Source organism: Schistocerca serialis, chromosome 3 (assembly GCF_023864345.2).
Source record: "Schistocerca serialis cubense isolate TAMUIC-IGC-003099 chromosome 3, iqSchSeri2.2, whole genome shotgun sequence".
Lineage (NCBI taxonomy): Eukaryota > Metazoa > Arthropoda > Insecta > Orthoptera > Acrididae > Schistocerca > Schistocerca serialis.
In genome coordinates this window covers 572,243,181-572,268,390 of record NC_064640.1, presented here as the reverse complement: position 1 = coordinate 572,268,390, position 25,210 = coordinate 572,243,181, and the positions used below count along the sequence as shown (strand labels likewise).

General features: G+C 39.3%; 1 protein-coding gene across 2 annotated transcripts in view; it reads left to right on the top strand.

Moving 5' to 3' along the window:
• LOC126470465 (gelsolin, cytoplasmic) overlaps window positions 1-25,210 on the top strand; it is a 298,993-nt gene that overhangs the window by 234,318 nt on the left and 39,465 nt on the right. For both annotated transcript variants that reach the window (XM_050098324.1, XM_050098325.1), the window contains exons 5-8: window positions 14,239-14,351; window positions 15,358-15,535; window positions 15,651-15,772; window positions 15,886-15,984. In XM_050098324.1, the coding sequence (XP_049954281.1) occupies window positions 14,239-14,351; window positions 15,358-15,535; window positions 15,651-15,772; window positions 15,886-15,984 (512 nt within the window). The remainder of the gene's footprint in view (window positions 1-14,238; window positions 14,352-15,357; window positions 15,536-15,650; window positions 15,773-15,885; window positions 15,985-25,210) is intronic.

The window sequence follows — 25,210 nt, the reverse complement described above, 5'->3', positions numbered from 1 at the left end:
ATTTTCCCCGCTAGTGCGCCAATATATGGTATATAGGCAGTGGCTACCTCTTTCTCCATGACTTCCTCCATCTCTACAAACTGTACTGTAAGGGTGGGGTGGAGAGTGTGTCTGATCTGCCAATCAGAGCATCCGTTTTTGTGGAATACAGTTTTGAGGTGTCCAGCTCTTGGGGCAGACTCTCTGTGTCAGAGATGGTGCGCACCCTGTGCACCAGTGTTTTTAGCACCCCATTCCTCTGCGCAGGGTGGTGGCAGCTATTTGCATGCGAATACAGGTCAGTGTGCATTTTCTTCCTGTATACCCCATGGCCCAGGGTGCCATCAACTCTTCTTTCGTCCATGACGTCCAGGAATGGTAATCTTACTTCTGCTTTGGTGTCCATAGTAATTTGATGTTCGGATGTATGGAGTTGAGGTCTGTAAGGAAGTCTAGGAGCTTGTCCCTTCCAGGGGGCCAGATCACGAATGTGTCATCCACATAACGTAGAAAAAAAAGTAGGTTTCCATTTGGATAATGCCAAAGCTTCCTGCTTGAAGTACTCCATGTAGAAATTTCCAACCACAGGCGAGAGTGGGCTCCCCATTGCATCTCTTTCTGTTTGTTCATAGTATACTCCAGTAAAGAGAAAATACATGCAGTCAGAACGTGCTTGAAAAGGTCTGTCATCTTCTTGTCAAATTTCTGTGCAATAAGCTCAACTGACTCTCAGAGAGGCACCCTGGTGAATAATGAAACAACATCAAAACTCATCAGGATATCAGTCTTTCAGCTTGAAGCTGTCGAGACTTTTTACGAAATCAACAAAATTACGAACGTGATGAGGACATTTGCCCATATAAGGGCTTAGTAATTCTGCCAAGTATTTGGCCAGCAAATATGTAGGTGCCCTAATGTTGCTGACAATTGAGCATAATGGCACCCCTTCTTTGTGGACTTTAAGGAGTCCATGAAGTCTTGACAGTACAGGTTCAAATGGCTCTGAGCACTATGGGACTTAACATCTGTGGTCATCAGTCCCCTAGAACTTAGAACTACTTAAACCTAACTAACCTAAGAACATCACACACACCCATGCCCGAAGCAGGATTCGAACCTGCGACCGTAGCAGTCGCGCGGTTCCGGACTGAGCACCTAGAACCGCTAGACCACTGCGGCCGGCACAGTACAAGTCGTTGAGGTGTCAATTTCTTGGCGACACCCTCTGCTAAATCTGCATCCTTGAGAAGAGCTCTAGTCTCGTTCTCCACCTTCTTTGTGGGGTCAACGTTGATCTTCCAGTAAGATTCGTCATTTAGCTGGCTCTGCATCCTCTCAATGTAGTCCTTATGGGAAAGGACAACCGTAGCATTATTTTGTCAGCTGGTAAGACAACAATCTCAGGGCTCTGTCTCAGATCTCAAATGGCTGCCCGCTCCTTGCTGGTAATATTAGACTTGATCGATTTAGTTCTCGTCAGAGCACAGCAGGATTCCCGGCATACTTCTTCAGCTGCTTCAGGTGGTAGTCGTGCAGCACCGCTACTGCCGTGAACCTAGGTGTGGGAGCAAAATTAAGTCCCTTCTTCAGAACAGAAACTGCATTCCCAGTCAGCTCAATGTCCATGAGACTGATGACCGACTTGTGTGGGGCCTCCAGCTATGGTTTGTCAGAGAAACTAGAGAATTTAGATGTCTGACGTCCTGAGGTCGTCTTATGTGCAGAATCGGTGGTCACCCAGGTAACACCATCAATCCAGTCCCAGCTCCCGGAATTAAAATAATTGGCTAGTTGTAGATGTAGTTTAAGTAATTCCTGGGAGTTGTACTCTAGACTGCATCTGGTAAAGTGTACCCTCTCATCAACCAAGGTGAGGCTAGCACACTTCATAATTCTCTTAGCTCCTGCAGAATTGATGTGATTTCTGACCTCAGCAAAGTTTGGCACAACCTGATCAGCACAACATCTCTTCAGAAAAGCAAGAGCACTCAGCAAATGGCTCCTTTGGTGGCGCAGCTTGTCGAATTTCTTCATGCTGCGATACATCTCCTCCCCGTAGGGGTATGTGATGTGATTTTTCGGTTTCTCCCGGCATATTTCTTGCTCAAACAGTCCACGGGTGTACTGCTGGTCCGTAGTGTCAAATGGGCACAATATTTCGGCGATCAGACATGTCGCCATCCTCACGTGCACTGAAGAACTGAACTCCTAAGGGTGAGTGGCTGTATTAAATCCCCTCCCCTCGTGAGGCGTTCTCTCGGCTGTCCGCGCCAGCACAGACGCTGATGCCAGCATCTCAGTGACTGCTGACACGCAGGTGTGGACCGCGTAGAGAATGCTTCGTGATGGAGGAGATTTAATATGGCCACCTGCCCTCAGGAGCTCAGTTCGTCAATGCACCTCAAGATGGCAACATGTCTGATCGCTGAAATATTGTGCCTGTTGGACACTATGGACTGGCGGTACACCCATGGACTGTTTGAGCAATAAATACACTGGGAGAAACTGGACAATCATACCACAGTCTTGACTGACAGAGTGAAACCAGCTTGTTGCAGAAAGTATCGCCAATACACGTATCGCAGAACCAGCCTCAACCTTATACATCGAAAGTAGTCACTACATAAATGTAGAACACACACTGGATTTTGAGTGCACTTCCCAGCAGGATTTTTTAATGACACTGCTTCCCCTCAAGTGGGCTGATGTAGTGAACAAAATAGTCAGCTAATGTTTCATAGGACAATAGCTCCTTGCCAGTGATACAGTTCTTGTCACTCTCTTCTCTAGCACTACTAGTGTCAAGTGTTATCAAATACCTTGTGTTTATTGGTGAATAAATGTGTATTTGTTCATGGTACACTGGAGTTCCATTTCATACAACTGGACGAGTATCTCAAATGCACAATTGTAGTTATTCAGACGGCAGACACCTAGTTGCGCCAACAGTGTGTATGAGGGGAGTTCAAAAGAAAAGGAAATGACAGTGTGGATATAATTGAAGTACTTAATTGAAAGTAATCACTAGAGGCCTGAGCACAACTATCCCACTGTTCCTTAAGCTGAAGGATTCTCTGTTCCCAGAATTCCTGTGGCTGTGAGAGGAGCCAATTCTCCACTGTGTCCTTCAGTTTATCATAAGAGTTGAAACACTTCCCTTTGAGACACTTCTTTAGTGGACCAAATATATGGAAGCTACAGGATGATATGTCCTCACTGTAGGGTGGATACTCAAGCTGCTCCCACTTGAACCTGGCCGTTACAGTTTGTGTGACCTTGGAGATGTGTGTATGAGTGTTATTGTGAAGCAGAATCACTCGCTTCATGAGCAGCTCAGGCTGTTTGCTCTTGATGTGCTTGGATAGTTTACAGTGTGTCTCACTGTACACATTACCATTTATGGTTCTTCTGTGCCCAAGAAATTCAGTATCAGACCTTTGACATTGAAACAGATGGTGAGCATCAAGTTGCCTGCTTAGGGTGCTGCTTTGAATTTTCTGGGGGGAGGTGATGACACATGCTTCCATTGCATGCATCTCTTACTGTGTTATCCTAAGGTGGTGTACACAAATTTCAACCAGTTTGGTTGTTGCAATGTTTCATACCTCACCATTTGAACACTTCTTATATAAGGATATTGGATTTCCCAGATATATTTCTAGTGCTATAAATTTACACTCTTGTCTGTTTTTAGATTACTTCAAAATATCTCAGGTTCCTGCTCTGATATGTGATTTTCAGTTTGTAAGTCTTATTACTTCCTGCATGGAAAAATATTTTAGCCATCAAAGTCTCAAAATCTAGTCTTTACTATTTCTCCTTTTTAATTTTGATTCAAGTTTTTATGTGATCTAGTGTGGATTTTGTGTAACAAGTTTCTCATGTGGAGTAAAGTATTGCATTTGCTGAGTTATAAGAAACTAAGAGATTTCTTAACTCTGTTTTTTTCTTTATTGGGTTTTCCATGGTCTATATTTAAATCACCACAGATAAGGATTTTTACAGTTTCAGTTAATTTGTTTCCCATGTGTTGGAGAGCTTTATTATCTCCACCAGGAGATGTGTGTAGGCATAAAACAATTGAGGAACATTTTAACAAAACTCAACACACATGTTCAGGATAAGGGTTCAAACTTACATCCAACCATCCTAGTCTGAGTTTTCCGTGCTTTCCCTAAATCACTTACGGCAAATGTTGGGATGGTTCCTTTGAAGGGCCATGGCCAATTTCCTTCCTCATTCCTCCCTAATCCAAACTTGTGCTCCATCTCTAATGACTTAATTGTTGACGGGACGTTAACACTAATCTCCTATTCCTCCTCCTCCTCCTCAACAAATTTCGTTCATAGAATTTTACAAGAGAAGTGTTTTTTAGTTGTGCTTAATATCACTGAATCAAAAAATTACAAAAATATAATACTGGTCATCCATATAAATAGGGATTGACAGGGGAATAGTTGAAGTTTGACTAATCCCCTTGACAAGGAAAAAGTTAGAAATTACAAATTTTTACAAAACTAGGCATACCCATGTTTTCATGCATGTTTCTTCATTAGCACTACAAATGTATCCACATTTTTATTTGTATGTTTGTGAGTGAATTTTAAAATCTAGGAGCTCTTTTTATGCAGAAATTTGTGCTCTGCAACCGCACAAACTTTTCATTTGGATTACCGTTTTCAAGTCACAGGTGTTGCAATGTGAGCATAACTCACTTTTATTCCAAACTAGTAAAACTTTTTCTTGAAGCAACAATCTACAGCTGTTAAGTAGTTAAAATAATGCATTGCAAACCACCAGCTGTACCAACACGACTTTATTGCTCTACTAGTTTGGGCTCATAAAACCACCATCACTGGAGGGAAAGCTGAACATTGGTGATTTACCTCTGTGTTGGCTCACACAGTATTTATTAAATATTACAGCAACTTACATCATATCATCATCATCACAAACTTGAAATATTTCAAATTGATAAAAATTGGTTATATTGTATGTCTTAGTAATGATACTAAAACAGTGTGTACAACAGCTATTAATCTTGTAGTTAAACAGTGGCTGAAAATGAGAGTTGAGCAGGACAATATGCATCGTCGTTCAACAAATGCTTAGCAAACAGTTGGTTTGTAGTGTAAGGTGTTGTGGGATTGCCTGATATTACACACATGCAACAGTAAAGGCTATTAAATTTAACTTTCAAATTTAATGATCAAAGTTCCAACCATGCAGTATAAAAGAAGGATGAGTAGACTTTAGTGGAATGTTGAAAAATGGATATGTCAGGCCTTGTGAGGTGCATTTTTACAACTTCAAATTTAAATTTTGTAATATTTTTTTTTTTTTAGCCATTATGTGAAAATGTTTCAACCAGAATCTGTTGAAAAATGCATTTTGATACAAATTATTTGTTTGAGTTTTGTTAAAACAGATCTCAGTTCTTTTGAGTGATAGGAATTCTGTGACTGATATTTGGAAGTCCTGTTGTAGATGTTTGTAAACTATTGTTTTCTTCAGAGATGCAGTCACTGAAAAGCTGCTTTCTACAAGGGTAGGCTGGCAATTCATTGTTTGCTGTACCGGGACGATTGAGCTTCAGTCATATCCATAAACCCATGTTTCATCACCTGTTACAGTAGATTTCTGTAGCTCTGAATCATTGTTGACATCTAGGGTCTCAAGAACAACTTGCATTTCCTGCTGCTTTTTTTTTCTGAATACAAGTTAGGAGCAAATTTTGCTGTCACACAGTTCATATCCAAAATATTTAATGGTATGAGTAAATTGATATGCCAGGATCATCAGCAACTTCTGATTCTGATTAAGCAGTCATTCATATTCATTTTTCACTTCCTTCATGATAGTGACATGATGAGCTGTTCAGGTCACTCGTCTTCTTCTTCATGGCCTCCTTTGAAGTGTGTATAGCTCATGTAAACATCTGCTTTACAGCAGACTCACTAGGAATAATATTTAACATCTGCATAACTTTGCTGCATTTAAATTCATTCTTTTAGGAAAATTTAAAGTATATTATCTGATCCATTTGTATACTAAATAAGCCATTGCTGATACGAAGTGCCTTTAACCCTTTTTAACAGCTGACAATAAATATCTGATATGGCCAAGACTGGACAGACAACTCAGATTGTTTACAAACACAATAACAACAAAAAGTGGACAAATCAGACTAACACAACACACAAAATTGTGCAGTGCCCATTAATTTTAGAACACACCTTGTATTTGATCAAAGTCTGATTCACTTCCTCATTTGCCAACTCATCGCTTCATGTATTGTGGTATTTCAGTATGTATTTCACCCCATTTAATGTAACATAGATTAACATTTCAGTTACTGAAACAAATACACAATTATTTGTTTATGTTGTGCAAAACATGGGTGTGAAAGTTATTTTCAAACAAATGTAGAGTCCCTAAGGAACTAGGGCATGCTAAAACATTGTTTGGCTGAGCCCACACAATGGAAGCATAAATCTTTGCAAATAAAATATATCTTTTATGTTAGAGAAAAATTCAACTACTCTATCAGTTCACCAGATACTTTGAAGCTTGTTACTTCATTCACAAGTGAACTTGAACAGGCGAAGTTAGTTCTGGTTAAGGTTAGTTAGATGGTTTTATTTAGTTCTAATGTATTCCACTGATCATTTGAAGAATTCTGCCATTGAAATGATGGGTCAGTTTATAGGATATGTGTACATGATTAGTGTTCACATTAATGAACACAATCTTTTTTAGTCCTACTCATGCAACTACACTTAAGAACAAGGTTTTTTTCTGGCTAACAAATTTTAAGTAAAAATTCATCAATGGAATAGGAGCACCTGTCCAAGAGAAACAATTTTAAAAACTAATTTGCTATCTGTCATAAATTTTATGTTGTTGGGCAAATGATCAAAAATTGTTGTTTCTGTATGTTGGACTCCTTTCTGAGCCACTGGCACCATTCAGTAATAGGTAATGTCATTTTTTCCCCCTCTGGTGTTGTAAATATGGACATCACTGTTGCTCTTGACTGTGATGGATTATTTGATGAATTTCACTAGGTCTTATGGATCGATTGTATAAAAGCATTTAACCTTAAGTTAAGGCAGAAAGTGACCTCAGATCAAGCTTAACCTGGAAATCTGCATTGTATAAATGTTAACCCCAGATCATATTGCTGTGAAGTTGGATCATATTTGACTGGCATAAATATGATGTTCAAAATCAGGTTCATCTCTAATTGTCAGTTTATAGTGTAGTGGGATTAAGATTCATGACTTCAGTTATTAGCAGATATCAATTGAAATAATAATAAAGTTATTAACATCAAAAAATGGTAAGTAAATATTTGTGTGCCAAACCACACTGCTGATGCTCAGAATACTTTTTCCAATCTGGAAGGTGAGATTAAGGGAACTACCAGATACCATGTGTACATAATTATTAATCTTGTAACAGCTCTTGGGAGATGACTCATAGTTTGTGTGATTAGTTCGAAGGCATTTTATACACTCTTTGCAACAGAGTAAGAAACAAAAATACGAAATATTTGCAGTGAACAGTTAAGCATGGGAATTTTGAAAGCAGCCAAACATCTCTTATATATGATCTCTTTTGGCTTGAGTAGCAGTAATTATGAAATTATTATTAAATTTTTAACTACCGAGCATGTCCTTAAACTGCTAGGACAGTTCCATGTGCATTAATAAATACAACATAAGCAAGTATTTGGAAATACATTAACCACATTATAATCTGTCCACAATCTTGAGTGAGAGGTTGTGTTGTTGGCAGCAGTGGAGAAATTCACATTTGGACTCTCGTCAATTCTCGGATTTTATTTTATTCCCCTCCACCCCCACCCCCCCCCTTGCCCCCCCTTCATTTGTTTCACTTTTTCCACTTCACTGATTATAAAGATAATTATAACAATATTATCATGCCATGACATTCCATACCATACCACTGAAACCATACCATCCTCAATGTTTTCCGAGGATTCTGGACCAGTGATAGGCAAAATTGTGTGTGCAACAACTCTATGGATGTGAATTACATTATTTCCTTTAGATTACTTTATAGGTATCAGAGTATTCAAATGTGTCCACCGAGGAAGACGGAAATGAAATCCAGCAACCTCCCCAGTCCATGAAAGGGTGAACCCTCACTTGGAGTTACATAACCAGACATTTAAGCAGAGGTTTTGTTTGGAGAAGAGTCCCGTAGAGCAGTTGAAACTAAAGGTTATAAACCATCTGATGAAATCAACTAAAAGAGACAACCCACTGGCTGCAATGTGCATGTTGCACTTAACCTTCAGATTTTACACCACAAGGACCTTTGAAATAGTGGTTGGTGATCTGTTTAAAGTAGACATAGCAACAGCTTGCAGAGCTGTCGATCAAGTATTGGCCTGTGTTGCCTCATTGAAAAAGGAATTTATCAAAATTCCAATGGGTGAAAATGACTTTAGGGACATCTAGCATGATTTTTTAAATCAAATAGTGTATTTTCCTGGCATTTTAGGTGGTATTCACTGCACTCGTATCCTCATCAGATTGTCTGGTGGCAAGAATGCTGAGATGTTTAAAAATTGTCTCAGGTGGTTGAGTGATCTCAGACACTAAGCTGTGATGTTTAAATATCATAGCTAGATGGCCAGGATCTGCCTATGACAGCAGTATTTTTGGAAATTCATGTGTACGTGCTTAGTTGGAAACAGGAGAAATTCCAGAAGCCATGCTTCTGGGAGCCAGTGCCTATCAGTGTTGCAGATATTTGTTGATGCCGGTACTTTGTGAAGAAATGGCAACTAAGTGAATCTATAATGTGCCCACAAGAAAAAAAAGACCACCAGTTGAAAGAGTATTTGGAATAGTAAAGGCTACTTCCCTGTTTGAGTTTAGGACTCAGATAGAAAGTAAATTGTACAAAAGCTATAATAGCTACAGCATTCATCTGCCAATGCGTCAGACGAGCAGCCTGAAACTGATGACTATGTACACTGGTGTCCAATATTAAATCAACTAATGTAAATTTTGCAAGGTTGCATTTATTTTGCCACAAAACAGCGTAAGCAAATGATAGTAAAGTAGAAACAGTATAAAGAATACAAACATAAACTGCTGCAACATGTAGGATGGTAGAAAAGTGTTCTACATTTTTTCCAACTTAATGGATTTGCACACACATTCCAACAACTGGTTAATGTATTCAATATGGGCTGTGACCACCTGTGGCAGCAATAGAGGCCTGATGATGATGTGGCATGTTGCGAATGTCATCAGTCTCACGTTGAGGCAACAACGCTCATTGTTCGTGCAGAGCAGCTCGCAAGTCTTGGAGAGTGGTTGATAGGTGCTGACGTTATGCAACCCGTCTGCCTAGTGCATCCCAGACATGCTCCATGGAATTAAAATTGAGAGTGAGCAGGCCATGCCATGTGTGCAGTACCTTCAGTTTCCAAGAAAACATCGATCACCTGTGTTCTATGAGGTTGAGCGTTATCGTCCATCAGTACAAAGTGTGGGCCGACACCACCTTGCAACAACCACACATAAGGTCCCAAGACTTCATTGAAGTACATAACAACAGTTAAACCTTGTCAATTCACCCATGTAATTTCATGAAGAGGTGCTCAAGTGGTCGTCGTCATCCCTGTCCACACCTTTAGGGAACCTCTTTGATATTGGTTGCTTTCCACAGTGTTTGTGTCCTGAAATCATGTTCCACATTCACTCCAGATGCAAATCCATCATGAATCACTCTCCAAACCAAATCGAGACTTATCTGTGAAAAGAACATTGGCACACTATTCAACCATCCAGGTGGCATGTTGAAGACTCCACTCTAGATGTTCCCTTCTGTGAAGACACATCAGAGGTACATATACAGCAGGTTTCTGACAATAAAGGCCACTCTGACAAAGCGTTCTGTGTACTGTTTGCCTCAATACAACATGTCCAGTGGATGCTGTCAAGCCAGATGTCAGTTGTCTTACAGTACCAAGGTGGTACAGTCAAATAACGGTCATTCTTTCTGATGTCATGCATGGTCGGCCTTGCCCTGGTCTTTGGGATACAGTCTTGGTCTCTACAAACTGTTGCCATATCCAAGAGACAATACAGTTCACATAAAGCCATCATGCCACATCAGTTGGTGACTGTTCTGCTTTATTTCTCACAGTGATTGTGAATGTGGGACTACCATCTTTGATAGGTGCCCTGATACCATCATTGGCATAGTTGTCCATTGACCAGAATGCCATCTTTGCATGCAGAAGAGGATCATACTGACATATGTTGACAGTTTATATGATCATAGGATGGAGAAATGGAGGTTTGTTGCTTTAATTTTGGATGCCAGTGGGAGAAGAGTGTAAACAGAAATTCCAGTACCTGCAGAACATGAAGCCAACAGGGGGTCATAATGCAGTGAGGGCAGCATTTATTAACAGTCTGTTTACGTAAGAAGTTAAAAAATTGGAATAAATGTACAGAACGTCAGTTTGAAAACTAGATTTACTTTTCATTTTCTTTTCTTTCTTTTAGTTGTAGTTACTTCTGTCTCCTGGTTACTGAATTCCATATCAGAACAAGGATACCACACAGAATATTATGAACTACCTTTCATGCAGTAAATTCATCCCAAAACATTAATCAGAGAGTATTAAAATGTATATGAAACACTGCATATAACTTAGAGATGAAAATTTGTCCGTGAAGAAATTCCAGTAGTCTACATACCAACAGAAAGCAAAGGTAACAGCAGTCACAATGCAATGACTGCAAAATGTATGAACAAGGTATTAATACAAAAAGTTAAAAGATTGAATTGTGTCAGGTTAAGTCTGATTGTCTTTTCATTTCTTCAAGTTCCAGTTCTTTAATTTCTTTATCTATTTTGAGGGTTTCCATTCTTATCTCACATTCTGCAAGTGAGCACTGTACCTTTATTTTATGTTCCTGCTCAAGGCATTCTAATCTTACCTTGTGAAACTGGTATTCCTTTTTAAGAACATTTTCTGTTCTTTTGTTTTTGGGATGAGATTCTGATACTGTTCCAGAATCCTGGCTGGCGTGTTGTGCATCTACCTGTAATTAGAGGTTCTTTTCAGTGAAAATATGTGGTGATGTGCTGTCACAGTAAAGTAATTATATTATTTTAGTGTAGTACCATTCTTACCAGCTCAGTGTAAACATTCTCTCCTTCATTTTCATTGTCCTCAACAGGAGCAGTACTTTTGTTTGAAGTGACAGCTCTCCCCTCATTTACTGATGTTGTAAATGAACTGCAATCTGTGTTATCTGAATGTATATCAAACAAGAACATAACAAATAACGTTATAAATGACTTTTTACGCAGAAAAGTTGCTTCAAAAAGTTTATGCAGTCCCATCAAAATGTTTACAAGTCACTTCACATAACTTCCTGCATTGTCATTGTAGGGGTTGGAAATAGGAAAAAATAGTGGCTTCAGAGCTGCAATTAGCTTTTGTCCACTTTCTGTAACAGTACACCATACAAAATTACTGCCTCCAGTTTTATGCATTTCAACCTTGAAGAGTTCTGACACTGTCTTTGCTCCAGTTTATGTACCACATAAATAAAAATGAATGTAGTAATTAGAAAGTAGGTCTTGAAATTATACCTTCTAATGTGCAAATAATGCTTTCTTGGTTCTTTGCTTAATGTTTTCGTAACACATTTTCAAACTCTTCCACTCTCTTTCTGTCCCGACATTACGAGAATTAAAGTTAAGAGCAACTTATCTCCATGCCTTTGCCTTGTTGGCTGCAGTGACTTTATTTGTAATTTATTTTTTGACTCAATTATGTCTTTACACTGGCCCAACACCATTTCCAGCAGCAAATATTTCTCGTATTGAGAAAAGTTTGAGGATTGCTCCTTTTTCTGTTTACTTGTTACCATGGTTATAGCACGACACCTTTGATAATAAATACTATGTACCTACGTTGTCCTGAATCTGCGGTCAAAGTGCAGTAATCATGTTGCTATCCAATTTCAGCCATTATTTTTACTGCTCACTTTTGTGCGACCAGTACTTTAAGTGATGAGCTACCCCAGAAAATTATTCCATGAGATGTTATTGAGTGGAAGCAGGCAAAATATAGGAGGAGATTGATTGTTAAGACTCTTTGTTGTAGAGAATTGAATATAGTGTGGTTTTTTAAAATTTAGCTAGAGTCCATCAGTTTCTGAGAACCATTTTATAGTTCTTTGAAAAATATGTCTTCTGTTGCTTCCTCTCTAATGGGATTTTTTTAACACAGTATTGTTGCAAAAAGTACCAATTCTGTTTGTTAATTGTTAAATGGGAGGTAATTCACATATATAATAAATAAGAGTAGATCTAAAATTGAACCCCATGGGATTCCCTTTCTGATTTCTCCCCAGTCACTAAAATTTTCTACACTTCTGATATAGTTTGAATTATTGACTACAGCATTTTGCATTCTGTTCATTAAATACTATTTACACCAGCTGTGCATAAAGCCATCAATTCCACAAAACTCGAGTTTTTCTAAGAGAATAACATGATTTACAGTAACACTTTGGAAAGATCACAAGGAATATCAACTGGTGATATTTTATTATTTAAGGCATGTAATATTTGATGAGTTAATGCATAAACAGCATTATCAGCCCTGGAATCCAAACTGTGATATGGTACGTGATTGTTTCCACTCAAGTGTGTGACTGCTCTATAGTTCACTACTTTCTCAAGTATTCTGGAAAAGCATGTCAATAAGGAAATTGGATGATAGTTGTTTAATCCTTTGACTACCATCAGCATGTGTGTCCTGTGATAGGCTGTCAGAGAACTGCTGCATTTTACTCCTATGTTTCCATGTCCCAGTGGTAAACGGAAGACTACGAATGGTTAGCAGAATTCTTATAATAAGAGGTAGTACCTGTAGATTATGCTGTTATCAAGTTTCATTATTAACCCTAGTCTCCATATTGTCATACCGAATTAGTTCACATCTGCAGATACGTAACCCAGTTACCAGATTCACGAATCAGGCTGCCTTTGTACCCTTCTGGACACAATGTATCAATGACTTGCACCCACAAATTGATGCTTGCCACATCACAAATGAAGCCTATATTGAGCACTTGTAGTGTGAGTTGCAAATTTGGAGAGATGCTCTGTCCACCGATAGGTGTCTATTTTCAGTATGTCTCATAGTTTTTGTGCAGTTTTCTGAAACCCTGGAGGTACTCCCCCCTCCCCACCGAACTCCTTGGGAAACAAAATGGCAGAAAACATTCTTTTCATATTGTTATTTCTAAGACATCAATTAAAATAACCATGCATTAACATTTCTGGAATAAAATTGGTAGTAAAAGGGTTAAGTCTGACGCCTTTCTTGTGAAGAGGTTTAACAATCACATATTTTAACATCTCTGAAAAAAATCCCTGTGCCAGTGTCATTTTTATAAGTACCACTTGTAATATAGGTATTACATGTAAAAAAAATCTGCAACCACTGAAAGATACTTTTATTGACGTTTATCTATTCAATGCAAGCATAAAAACTAAAAAATTTTGGTTCCATATACTAAAACAATTTTCATTTTCCTTCTGTTCACGTCACAAGTTACCTAGCAAATTATAGTCTCAAAATTAAAATATTCCATATTAATGTTGATATCCAACTGATGATATGATTGTTTTTCTTCATAATACGTGGTTACAGCTATTTGTCTATCTGAGGTGATCTTCCTGTCGTGGTTAGTAACCTAAATATGTTTAGTCAGTGAAATAACTTTCCTTGAGGTTTGTCAGAAATGTGAGATAATAAACAGCTTTCATTGTGGATATCCTTCAACGTATATCAATGAATTATTATTTTGTGTTTTGGTAGGTTACAGATTCAAAACTGGAACTAGTACATTGGGGGAAACTGCAGTGTAGTTGGCCAGAAATAGCTCAAACTTCACATTATTGGTAGCACATTTACCAAACTCGTATGCTATAGCCGATTTCTTCTTTGAACAGATTAAAAATGGTACCAAAATTCTCTGTAAAATGTGTACAGCAAGTAATTTTATGTCTTACGGTACAGCTGTGACAGCTACCAAATTATTAGAATGAAGTTATCTATTCACAAATCAAATCTCCTAGCATGTACCGCACACTATCCCCAAACCTATTTGGTCACAAATTTTGTGTGTATGTAAGATATCTGCTGCTGCATTACATCTGAAAGTAAACTGTTGTTTAAAGGTGTGAGGTATCTCCCTGGAGGGGTGGCAAGTGGCTTCCACCATGTGGATCCTGATGCTGTGGAGAAGAGGCTCTTCCAAGTTAAAGGCAAACGAAACATCAGAGTGAGACAGGTGATTAATTCAGCATTTTGATTACCAAAAGCTACTCTGCGGCATAAAATAAGACATCATAATTTTTATGGCAGTAGTTACTTAGAGATTAGTAAGCTATATTGTGGTAAATGCAAAATTCCACTGTAGCAATTGCTTTCTCATTGAAGTGAACAGAGTCCACTCTTCTGTTTTGCTGTGACTCAGTGATGAAGTAAGGAAAATCCACATTTACACCAGAAACAGTTATTAATGCATTTTTCATGGCCAAAATGCTACTTTGGATTATTTTGTACATGTATTTTCACGGAGTTCTTCATGGAGTTGTAATAACTAACATATGTTCTTTTTAACTTCGTGAGTAATGTAGGTCCTTGAAAAAAAAATGTAAGACATCACATGAAGATGAGCATAAAAGAATGCATATAAAACAAAATTGCAATACCGTTTTTTTTCTAGTTGCTTAAAAATTGTGATCACACTTCATAGTCAGTAAAATCTTGGTAGGGCTGGGAAGAAACGTTTCTCATTTGCAGCAGAAACAAAATGTATTTTGGCATGGACCAGCTGTGGCTCAATAGAAATAGAACTTTATTTTAATTATCAGCATGTATTTGTGTTAAAAGTAATTGACTGGGGGAGGGGGGAATTAATGTTTAGCACAGTACTTATCAAATTCAGGAGGATACGTAAATGATGTAGGCAACATATCCCCTGTGATCAGAATGAAGTGGTAAGTGGCAGATGGGCAAATAATCAGTAGTTATGAATATTTGAATTTCAAACATTTATTCTCTTTCAGAAAAAACTTGTTATACTTTCCATAATTACAATGACAGTTCAGATTATTGGTTGTAAGGAAATTAATTTTCTAATAGTGCTATTTGGGATTACTTAAGAAGCAAGGCTAGCATGAACCATTTATTTGTATGGTTTCCAACAATTTGATTCTTAACAAATTAAGAGATTTTAAAGTCATAGTATATACTGAGGATTATTTTTTTTAATGACAAAGTAATCTTTCTAGGTTGATGTCAACATTTCTTCAATGAACAAAGGTGACTGTTTTATACTGGATGCCGGGAAAACCATATATGTTTATATGGGTGCCACTAGCAAAAGAACTGAAAAACTGAAGGCAATTAGTGCAGCAAACCAAATCAGGGATCAAGATCATGCTGGAAGGGCTAAAGTTATTGTTATTGGTAAGTATACTACATATTGTGGTGATAGAATTTCATGTATTTTATCATTTAGCTTTGACTCTGTGGGTTGATGTATTGAAATAGTGTGTGATATAATGACCCTTTCTTTTTTCAGATGAGTACAGTAATGATGTTGAAGTGATAAAATTTTTTGAAGAATTGGGTTCTGGATCTCCAACTGAAATACCAGATGAAGATGAAGGTGGGGATGATGTAAACTTTGAGAAAACCCAGGAGGTACTTAGTTTTCTTCTGTGAACTTAGCTAATTTTGCATAACTTTCTATAGTTTGTAACTCTTCAATTAACAGTCCAGTAAAATATGTACTACTTGAGAAAATCTGTTTGCAGGCAGTTGTGACTCTATATAGGGTTAGTGACGCAGGGGGTGAGATGGTGGTTGAAAAAGTTGGAGAGAAACCACTTCATCAAGACATGCTGCAATCAAATGTAAGTTTATATGATGCTTTTTATTTTTTATGTAATGCTTGAAATGAAGTGTGGAGTGTGCTGCAGAATATTGCAGATATAAAAAGAACTTTATTCCATAACATGATTTTTGTTTGTGTAGAGTTTTGAGTGATTTATGAACTGTTAAATTTTTAGTTTAGAGCTGGAGTTTGCATGAACTGATGGTATTTATTATTTTTCCATTACCACAGGAATTTGGAGGCCAGGTATGAGATTCCAAAATACCATAATTTTTGGGCATTTGATATAGTAATGCTTGGTTGTGGTATGCATGTAGATACTTCAAAAAATTAACGGTTCTAGGTGGCATATACTAATGCAGTATATGAGAGATATTAAACTGCTTGTCCAAATCAGCTATGTATAATGTATTAATTGTAACATTCTAATGGGCTTTGTGCTCTTTTAGGCCAGTGCACTTTCTTAAACATTTTTCCAATCAATAGATATAATTAAAGTGTGAAGCTTAAAGGTCTGCAAAACACCCTTCTACTACTGATGTAACTTAAACATTTAACATACAGTGTTTTACTACTCCAGATTTCCTTTGATGTGTGAGCTGGTAGAAGCCAGAGGTTGCCGAATCTTTGAGACTGGCAGTGCCATTAATTTCTACTTAAACTCCGTTCCCCCCCCCCCCCCCCCCCCCCACCCACATTGCCAAAACATATTTGTATGCACATGCATTGTCCTTATGGAAGATGATTTGCAGTGTAGACCTCTTGTATACTGATTTCATGCTGTTCTATTGTTTTACCCTATGCAAGGTAATCAAAAGAAAACACTGGTTATCTTTCTTGCAGTGTAAATTGACTGACTTTCTTGGTGCAGGCCACAAGCTTCTACCCATTGCTTTGAATACTACTATATATCTGGTGTAAAAGGACAGACCGATGTTCACAATATGTCCAGCAACACCACTGTAACAAAGTGGCTCACAAAATCGCTGACACAGTTTTTAAAATGGTTGGAACATTGGTAAGCTATATGCTGTTCAATTTGCTTTTGTTCAGCACTGGGCAGCGGAACTGTAAAAAAAAATGAGAGAGCTGTGCAAGATCCTACACTTTTTCATGCAAGAAAATCACACAGGAATATTCCAGTTTATCCGTTAGAATGAAACACCTCTACATATGCATACATACTCTCCAAACCATTATGAAAGGGATTGTGCCACACATAAGGTAGGTTGTCTTCGTAATCAAATTGTGTATGAAGTATGAAAAGAACAAAGGCTTAACTGCCTATGTGTGCACTGTAACCAGTTCAGTCTTGTTTTTGTGCTCCCTTTGGTAGCAGAATATAGGAGGCTAAAGTTATCTCTAGATTCTTCAGTTGTACTGGTTCTTATTTAAAGTGTGTACAAAGTCAGCTTTTTCAGCATTTCTGTGACATTCTCGAGTCAAACCTGTGACCATTTGTGCTGCCCTGTTTCGTTCATGTTAAATATCCTCTGTTATTCCTTTGTCATACTTATTACTCACACTTGAGCTATATCTAAGACAGAATGCACAAGTGATTTGTTAAGTCTCCATTGTAGGAGGATTGCATTTTCCTAGTATCTTGCCAGTGAACCAGTGTCTCCTACCTGCTACCTGCTTTGCCTGTGATAGTGTTTGTGATCATTTCATTTCATACTACCACAAATTGGTACACCTAGATATTTGTATCAGTTATGACTTGTGATACATTGATGTCAGTCAGTGGATACTTCTTTTATTAAGTGGACAATTTTACATTTCTGTAAATGGGCCATCAATGGTCTCGTAACCTCTGTTGGGCCTCTGGTTGCCCTGGCATTGTATGTAGATGATTTTTGCATCCATTGCAGCTCCCGCTCTGTAGCATCTGCCGAATGCCAGTGCCAAGGCACCATCCAACGGTTGTTGGTGTGGTCCCTCTCCCATGGCTTTCACTTTTCTCCCCCCAAAACATGAATTATGCATTTTTGCCAATGACCCACAGTACAGCCCAATCCAGAATTTTGTTTAGGCAACTATCACCTAAATGTTGTAGTGCAGTCCCATTTCGTGGGCTGTATTTTTGACAAAAAGCTGATGTGGCTGCCTCATATTCACCACCTGAAGACTTCCTGCATGTGGAAGCTTAATGCTCTCCATCAGCTGGCCCACACATCTTGGGGTGTAGACCATGCTACCCTTACCGATCTTTACTGTGCTTTGGTTTTGTCCAGACGAGATTATGGTTGTCAGGTTTATAGCTTGGCAGCTCCTTGCACTCTGAAACTACTTAACCCTGTTCATCATTATGGGGTGCACCTAGCTATCGGTGCCTTTCGCACTAGTCCTGTTGACACTATCCTCTTAGGAGCAGGGATTCCCCCTCTACAAATATAATCAGGGTGTCTACGACCTGGGAGATCCGGGGAAAACCCGGGAATTTTTTCATCCGGGAGAAAACCGTGAAAAACGCAGGAATTTTTTAGAATTCAGGGAGTCTATTATTGTTTTAGTTTTCAGTTAAATTTTTGTGATTTTGGCTGGTAAGAATCAATACTCCAACAAAGGATATTACTGTATCCTGCTTCTGTGGAGTAATACTGCAGCTACAAAACATGAACCAGACGGAAAAAAAATGAAAATAAAACTTAAGTCGCAAAGGAAATGCGCCATATACAACAGCAAAAAATAGTGCTCATACAAGCGTCTGCCAACGGCAAAGTGTGTCAAAGGCTTTAGGAAGACTATGCAATGCTTCCTAACAACAAATTGCTTCCGATGAGCATGACGTAGCAGACAGTACCGGTACTCAAGAAAATTTACATCAGAATCTGGACGTACGAATGTGCACTTTAAGCCGAATTATGCATTTTAGTATGGTTCACGAAATTCTGATACTCTTGAAGTATCCTCTGATGTTTCGTTTCTTTTGTTACATAGTGCAAGATCTTTTAATGTTTTACACGTACGAACGTACGAGCTTCCTGCGTCATCGTAGCTGCGCATGACCAGTGGTGCCTGTTATCTTGCGCTCTCTGGCAACTGCTGAAACGAATCAGTTTCTAGCAGGTCACGGGAAAATATTGCGAATGGTTGTTTGAAAAGTGTTACTTTCAAAGTAAATTTACTTTTACACGAGATGAACAATGTGTGAGAATGTACGATGAATTTCTTAAATCACAGAGCATTTGACTCTCAATTAAAAATCAGCTCTTTGAGGACGACCATCTAGAAGACTTCAGAGCTCAGAAGATCAGAAATTTACATCATCGGGGGTTACGTCTTGCGACCGGAGCCTTCTACACTAGTCCTGTCGAGAGTCTTTATGCTGAAGCTGCTGAATTACCATTGACCTACCGGCGCGACGTACTGCTGTGTCGGTATGCCTGCCGGCTGTTGTCTATGCCCGACCACCCCTCTTACCAGTCCTTCTTCGCCGATTCTCTCGACTGTCAGTACGGGTTGTATGTGTCTGCCCTGCTGCCTCCCGGAGTCCGCTTCCGTCACTTGCTTCGACAATTGGATTTTGCCCTCCCTACCACCTTCAGAGAGGGTGAGAGCCCGACACCACCTTGGCTCCAGGCTCCGGTTCATATTTATCTCGACCTCAGCTCACTCCCGAAGGAGGGTACTCCGGCTGCAGTGTATTGCTCACGGTTTGTCGAACTTCGTGCTCGACTTGCCGGTCACACCTTTATTTACACCGATGGCTCCAAAACTGACGATGGTGTCGGCTGTGCTTTTTGTCGTCGGGGCTGCCACCTTTAAATACCGGCTCCTCAACCAATGTTCGAGCTTTACGGCCGAGCTTTTTGCTCTCCTTCAGGCCGTTCAGTATGCCCGCCGCCACTGCCATTCATCGTATGTACTCTGCTCTGACTCACTCAGTGCTCTTCAGAGCCTTGGAGCTCCCTATCCGGTCCATCCCTTGATTCAACGGATACAGCAGTCCCTCCATTCTTTCGCTGATAATGGTTCTCCTGTCAGCTTTCTGTGGGTTCCCGGACATGTAGGAGTGCCTGGGAATGAGGCTGCAGATGCTGCAGCCAAGGCTGCAGTCCTCCTGCCTCGGCCAGCCTCCCATTGTGTCCCGTCATCTGACGTTCGTGGGGATGTTTGTAAGAGGCTTGTGTCGTTGTGGTGGGATGCTTGGTCATCCCTCCAAGGAAACAAGCTCCGGGCAGTAAAACCGCTCCCAACTGCTTGGACAACCTCCTCCCGACCATCTCGGCGAGAGGAGGTCCTTCTGACCAGGTTGCGGATTGGGCATTGCCGGTTTAGCCACGGCTACCTGCTCTCTGGTGACGCAGCCCCGCAGTGCCCTTGTGGTCAGGCATTAACAGTGCGCCATGTTTTATTGTCGTGTCCCCGCTTTAGTCAATCTCGTGTTGTCCTGTCCCTGCCATCTACTTTACCGGATATTTTAGCTGATGACACGTTTTATAACTTTGACTGGCTTGTCCAAAGACATCTAACCTTTTTACTTATTTTATCTGCATCTTTGTCAGGTCTTTCTGGTGTCCCACCCCTCCCCTTGAGTTTTACTAGATTCCATGTGCTCTAACAATTTCAATGCTTTGGAAAGTGACATGCGGTGTATGGTGGAATTCTAATTTATACCTTCATAACATAAAAATATGCAGCATACATGTTGCTGCACATCAAAGATCTTTCCAAAACGTGTTTTTTCCCCCACTTAGTTTTGTTTTCTAAAGTGCTGGGGAATTCTACACCAGCATATAAAACCATAAACATTCAAAGGACTGATAAGTTTTACAGTGCCAAGGAGAAGTGTACTATCACTTAACACGGGAAAAGTGTATGTTCACCCGGGAGAAAGTGTATTTTCAACCGGGAAATCCGGGAATTTTTTTTCCTTGTCCCTGTATACTCCCTGATAATGGAGCCCACTCCTGGTTTCTTACTCAGTCGCTATTCAGTGATTCCCTGGTCATCCCATGTACTCTTTCCTTTTTGCAAATGAGGGATGTCTCCCTCCTGATATCTGTCCGCAGGTGGGATTGCTGTTTGGAAAGCATTTCACCCCCCCCCCCCCCCGCTCCATCCCTGTTGCACCTGTGATATTTTGGTGTGTCTTATGTTCCATCCTTCAAGAGTTTCAGGGGACTACCGTCTTCTACACTGTAGGTTCTAAAATGATAGATAAGACAGGATACTCTTTCATGTCTCCTACTGGCATGGAACACCATTTACTGCCAGGATCATATAGTATGTTCACAGCAGAGCTGCTAGCCTTTAACAGGGCCCTCCATTTTATTACTCAGGCCTCCCTCCACAGTGTTTCAATATGATCCGACTCAGTGAGCAGCTTGCAGGTATAGACTAATGCTACTCTCATCACGCTTTGGTCACTGCTGTCCATGACCAACTCCTCTGCCCTTGGCTGTGCCGCCCACTCAGTTGTCTTTCTCTGGGTCCCAAGTCATGTGGGTATCCCAGGGAATGAACTGGCTGACCATTTAGCTGAAGAGGCAGATACGTAACCCTTTCCTTTTCACGATTCCAGGTGCAGATATGCAGATCCATATCAGATCTCTCTTTGTCCAAAAGTGGAATGACACCTGGTGCACTACTGCAGTTTGCTTGTCTTCCTTCCACTCCTTTGGAAGAAGTCCACTGTCTTATGCTGTCACATATTGGTCACACCAGGCTCACATACTGTTTCCTCTTCCATAACAAGCACCCCCACAATGTGACTGTGGAGCCAGACTGATGATGTCCCATATATTGGTGGAATGCCCCCTTCTTTTGGCCCTTCGTACAAAGTATAACCTTCCAGATTCTTTGTCTTTAGTATTATCAGACGAATCATGGATGGTTCAACTGGTCCTCAGTTTCCTACGTGAAAGAGGTTTTTATTTTCAGATATAAGATTTTGCTTTACTTGTGGAGTGGGGGAAGGGTTGTTGTGGTTCGGCCTCTGTTAGTGTTTTCCCTGGGACCCATAATCACTCCCCTGTGCAAAGATTGCTCTTTTATCCCTCTGTTTTTACAGTCTGTAGATTTGGCCTACTCTTTTATGCCTTCTACTGTGTGTGTTTTAACTTCCTCACTTTATAGTTTGACCTCACTGATTGGATCTGTCCACTTGTGGATCCTCTCTCTTTGGCAAGTAACTTTTGAATTGCGGAACTGATGACATTTCCAATATGACCCGTGACCCCCCCCCCCCCCCCCTCCCTCCCCTACACCAGTCAATCAATCAGTTAACATAGTGGTTTTATTATCCACACCATATTCATAAAGTATATTAAATAAGGTGATGTGGTTGATAATTGTAGGCTCCTTTTAAGTCTGTGAAAGTGACAACTTTGCAGTTTGTATATCGGTGTTGCAGATTTGTTCTGCACACGATTGGCCTGGTCAGAAGCATGCCTCATGTTGACCTATCAAATGTTCTGTCTATTGCTCCAATGTGGTAAGCAGGGCAAATGAGAGACCTTTGTAGGCAATTGATAGAAATGTAATATCTTGGTAATTGTTTTTTGGATCTGTCTTATCCCACTTTTTATGTAAATGGTGGATCAAAGAATTTTTCCAGTCTGGAGCATTTCTGTGATTACACATTCTTCCCCTGTGCTGTGTTGTTTTTGAGGTGTTAAATCATGTTTTGTATTACCACTTGTGTAGGTTGAATAGATTTTTCATTAGGTGTAGTTAAGCAAAATTGGGGTCTGTCTGAAAGTGGTTCAATTCAACAGTTTCTCGAGGTACTGCTTCAGGGTATCACAGCTGACCTGTTCATTCATCTCCTGTTTTCCTTCAGGGTGACTAAAACAGACTGGGTGGCTTGTACTTCATTAGTTCTGCCCTAAATGTCCTTCTAAAAATTTCATGTGTTATTTCTTTTGAAATTATTGTTGATTTTGTCTAATCTTTTGAAGTGGTATGCCTTTTTAATATGTCTAATTGTTTTAGATTTTGTATTTCTAAAAAAAAAATACCAATTCTCTGGAGTTTTGTGGCTATGCCGAAAGTCTTCCATGCTCAGATATGGGGCTCTGTCACAGTCTGAGGTCCACTTCTGTGTTTTTGTGAACTGTTCTGTGTTCTTGTATGTATTGTGTGCCTATATGTAGGAGTTGAAATTGTCAGAACTTTCTTTGTTTGGCATCAGATGGATTTTGATCTGTGAGAGGTGATGATCAAACTCTATAAAACCCTTGCATACCCTCACTGTCATGATTTCTGGAGAGAATTTTCTGGCTGTTACCATATGATCAATTTGATATTCCCCTATGTGGTTTATTCTTATTATTTTGTTACAGCACTTAAATTAATATTGGAAACAATCATAATAATAAAGCATTAAGTGATAACTGTCCAGGATGACTGAAGATGGATTGCCAACATAAAACTAGTTGAGGAAAGGTACATGCCAGAGACTGGTTCAGTGGAAGAGTTGGAAGGAAAATAGAAATTTCATATGAAGGACCTAGCTTAAGAAACCCATGTTACATAAATTCGTGACTAATGCTGAACAGTTTAGGACCCTTTTGATGTAGGATTAATATAGGAGATAGAAAAGATGCAGAGAAGAGCTGTGTGTTTCATCATGGGTTGGTTTAATCAGCATGAGACCATCATGAATATACTTGACCAGTTCCAGTGGCATATACTGTAAGACAGACATAGTGTGCCACAGAAAGTGTTGCTGTTACAATTCAGAAAAGTACATGTTTCAATGATAGTTGAGCAACATATTACTTCCTCCCCCACGTGATTACATCTAACAAAATAGCCATGATGGGAAAATTGGTGAACCTGGAACTGAAACAGAGACTTGATGACAGTCATTGCCACTCACCATTTATGAATGGAAAATGAAGAGGGGGTGTAATGACAGAAAGATATGATGTATCATCCACAAAACACTGTTACATGCTGTAAGAACAACAAATCTTCATGGAAAAATTGTGTGTGTGTGTGTGTGTGTGTGTGTGTGTGTGTGTGTGTGTGTGTGTGTTTTTGTGTGTGTGTGTGTGTTTGTTCTTATGATTCTAAATTATTTTCTTGTAGCTTTCAGCATGTTTAGGAAACTTCAAGTGGATTTTTGTAAATAAAACTAAATTCACTTCAATTAATCTCCCCTTCATAAGTCATGAAGGGTAGATACTAACTTGAGTTGGGCTATAGGCTGATTTCTTTGCTGAAAAGAGGAAGACTTCTCCAAATCATACTTATTGTTCCAATAAACTTGTACCACTCGTATTTGAAGTACTGCAAGGGATATCCAGTAGTCTTTCTTGTGACACATACTGGTAATGTAAAATATGTGGATTATTGGACACATTTCTGCTGTTTTCTGTGTCAACATAATTTGCACTTACAACTACTGTTGTGACTTATATAATGTATCTAATTTTGGAATGCTCAGCAGAGCAAAGTTTCTTTCTGTCCAAAGTAATTGCTTTTCCACTAACATATGTGTAAGTTCTGGCAAAGAACAATTAAGAGAACTAATCATGAATGCCTAAACAAAATTTTCAGTCTGTTCCTCCAAATAAAACGTATTTTACTTTTTATGCAAACAGAAAGCTAACTTTCTTGCATGTGAGTTATTTCCCTTCAGTATATTGCCAAACAATTTGAAACAAGTGGTGAAGACAAAATTTTTCTTCTCTGGGAAACAGACTAAATGTTTCTTTGTAACACCATATTTGTAACAGGTATTTAGTTTTTACAAAATAGTAAGTATTGAACATTAAAATATTTTAGGAAAGTTTTCTCCAGTAATTTTATTAGATTAAAATATTCTTTCAAAAGCAGTTTCCATGCAACTGGTTGGTGTGTTGACAGTTTGTTAGCCAAGACTAGTGTAAGGAGCTTCCTTACTGGGAAATGAGTCAGAGAATTAGTTTTGTTTCAGTTGACTGGATATATTGAAACCTGTTATTAACCATTTACAATTTGTTGAGTTGTGATGTATTGCTTGTTTATTAAGTACAATACCCTGGTTACACAGAACACAAGCAAAAGACTTGAAACTTAAGTCCATGTGTAGTTGACTATGAACTGTAGTTCAGAATCCATCACGCACAGTAAACCCTGCAAAGATGAAGTCTTTCACAGTAGTCATTGTATAAACAGCAGCTTGATCACAAAGTCCAAGCATTGATCAGGGACAACATTCAAGTGGTCCTCTGCTACTTGTGTTGTTACCTTTTTTCCTAGTCTGAAAAAGCTGATAGGCACCATGTGATCCTATGTTGTGCCAGGAGGCA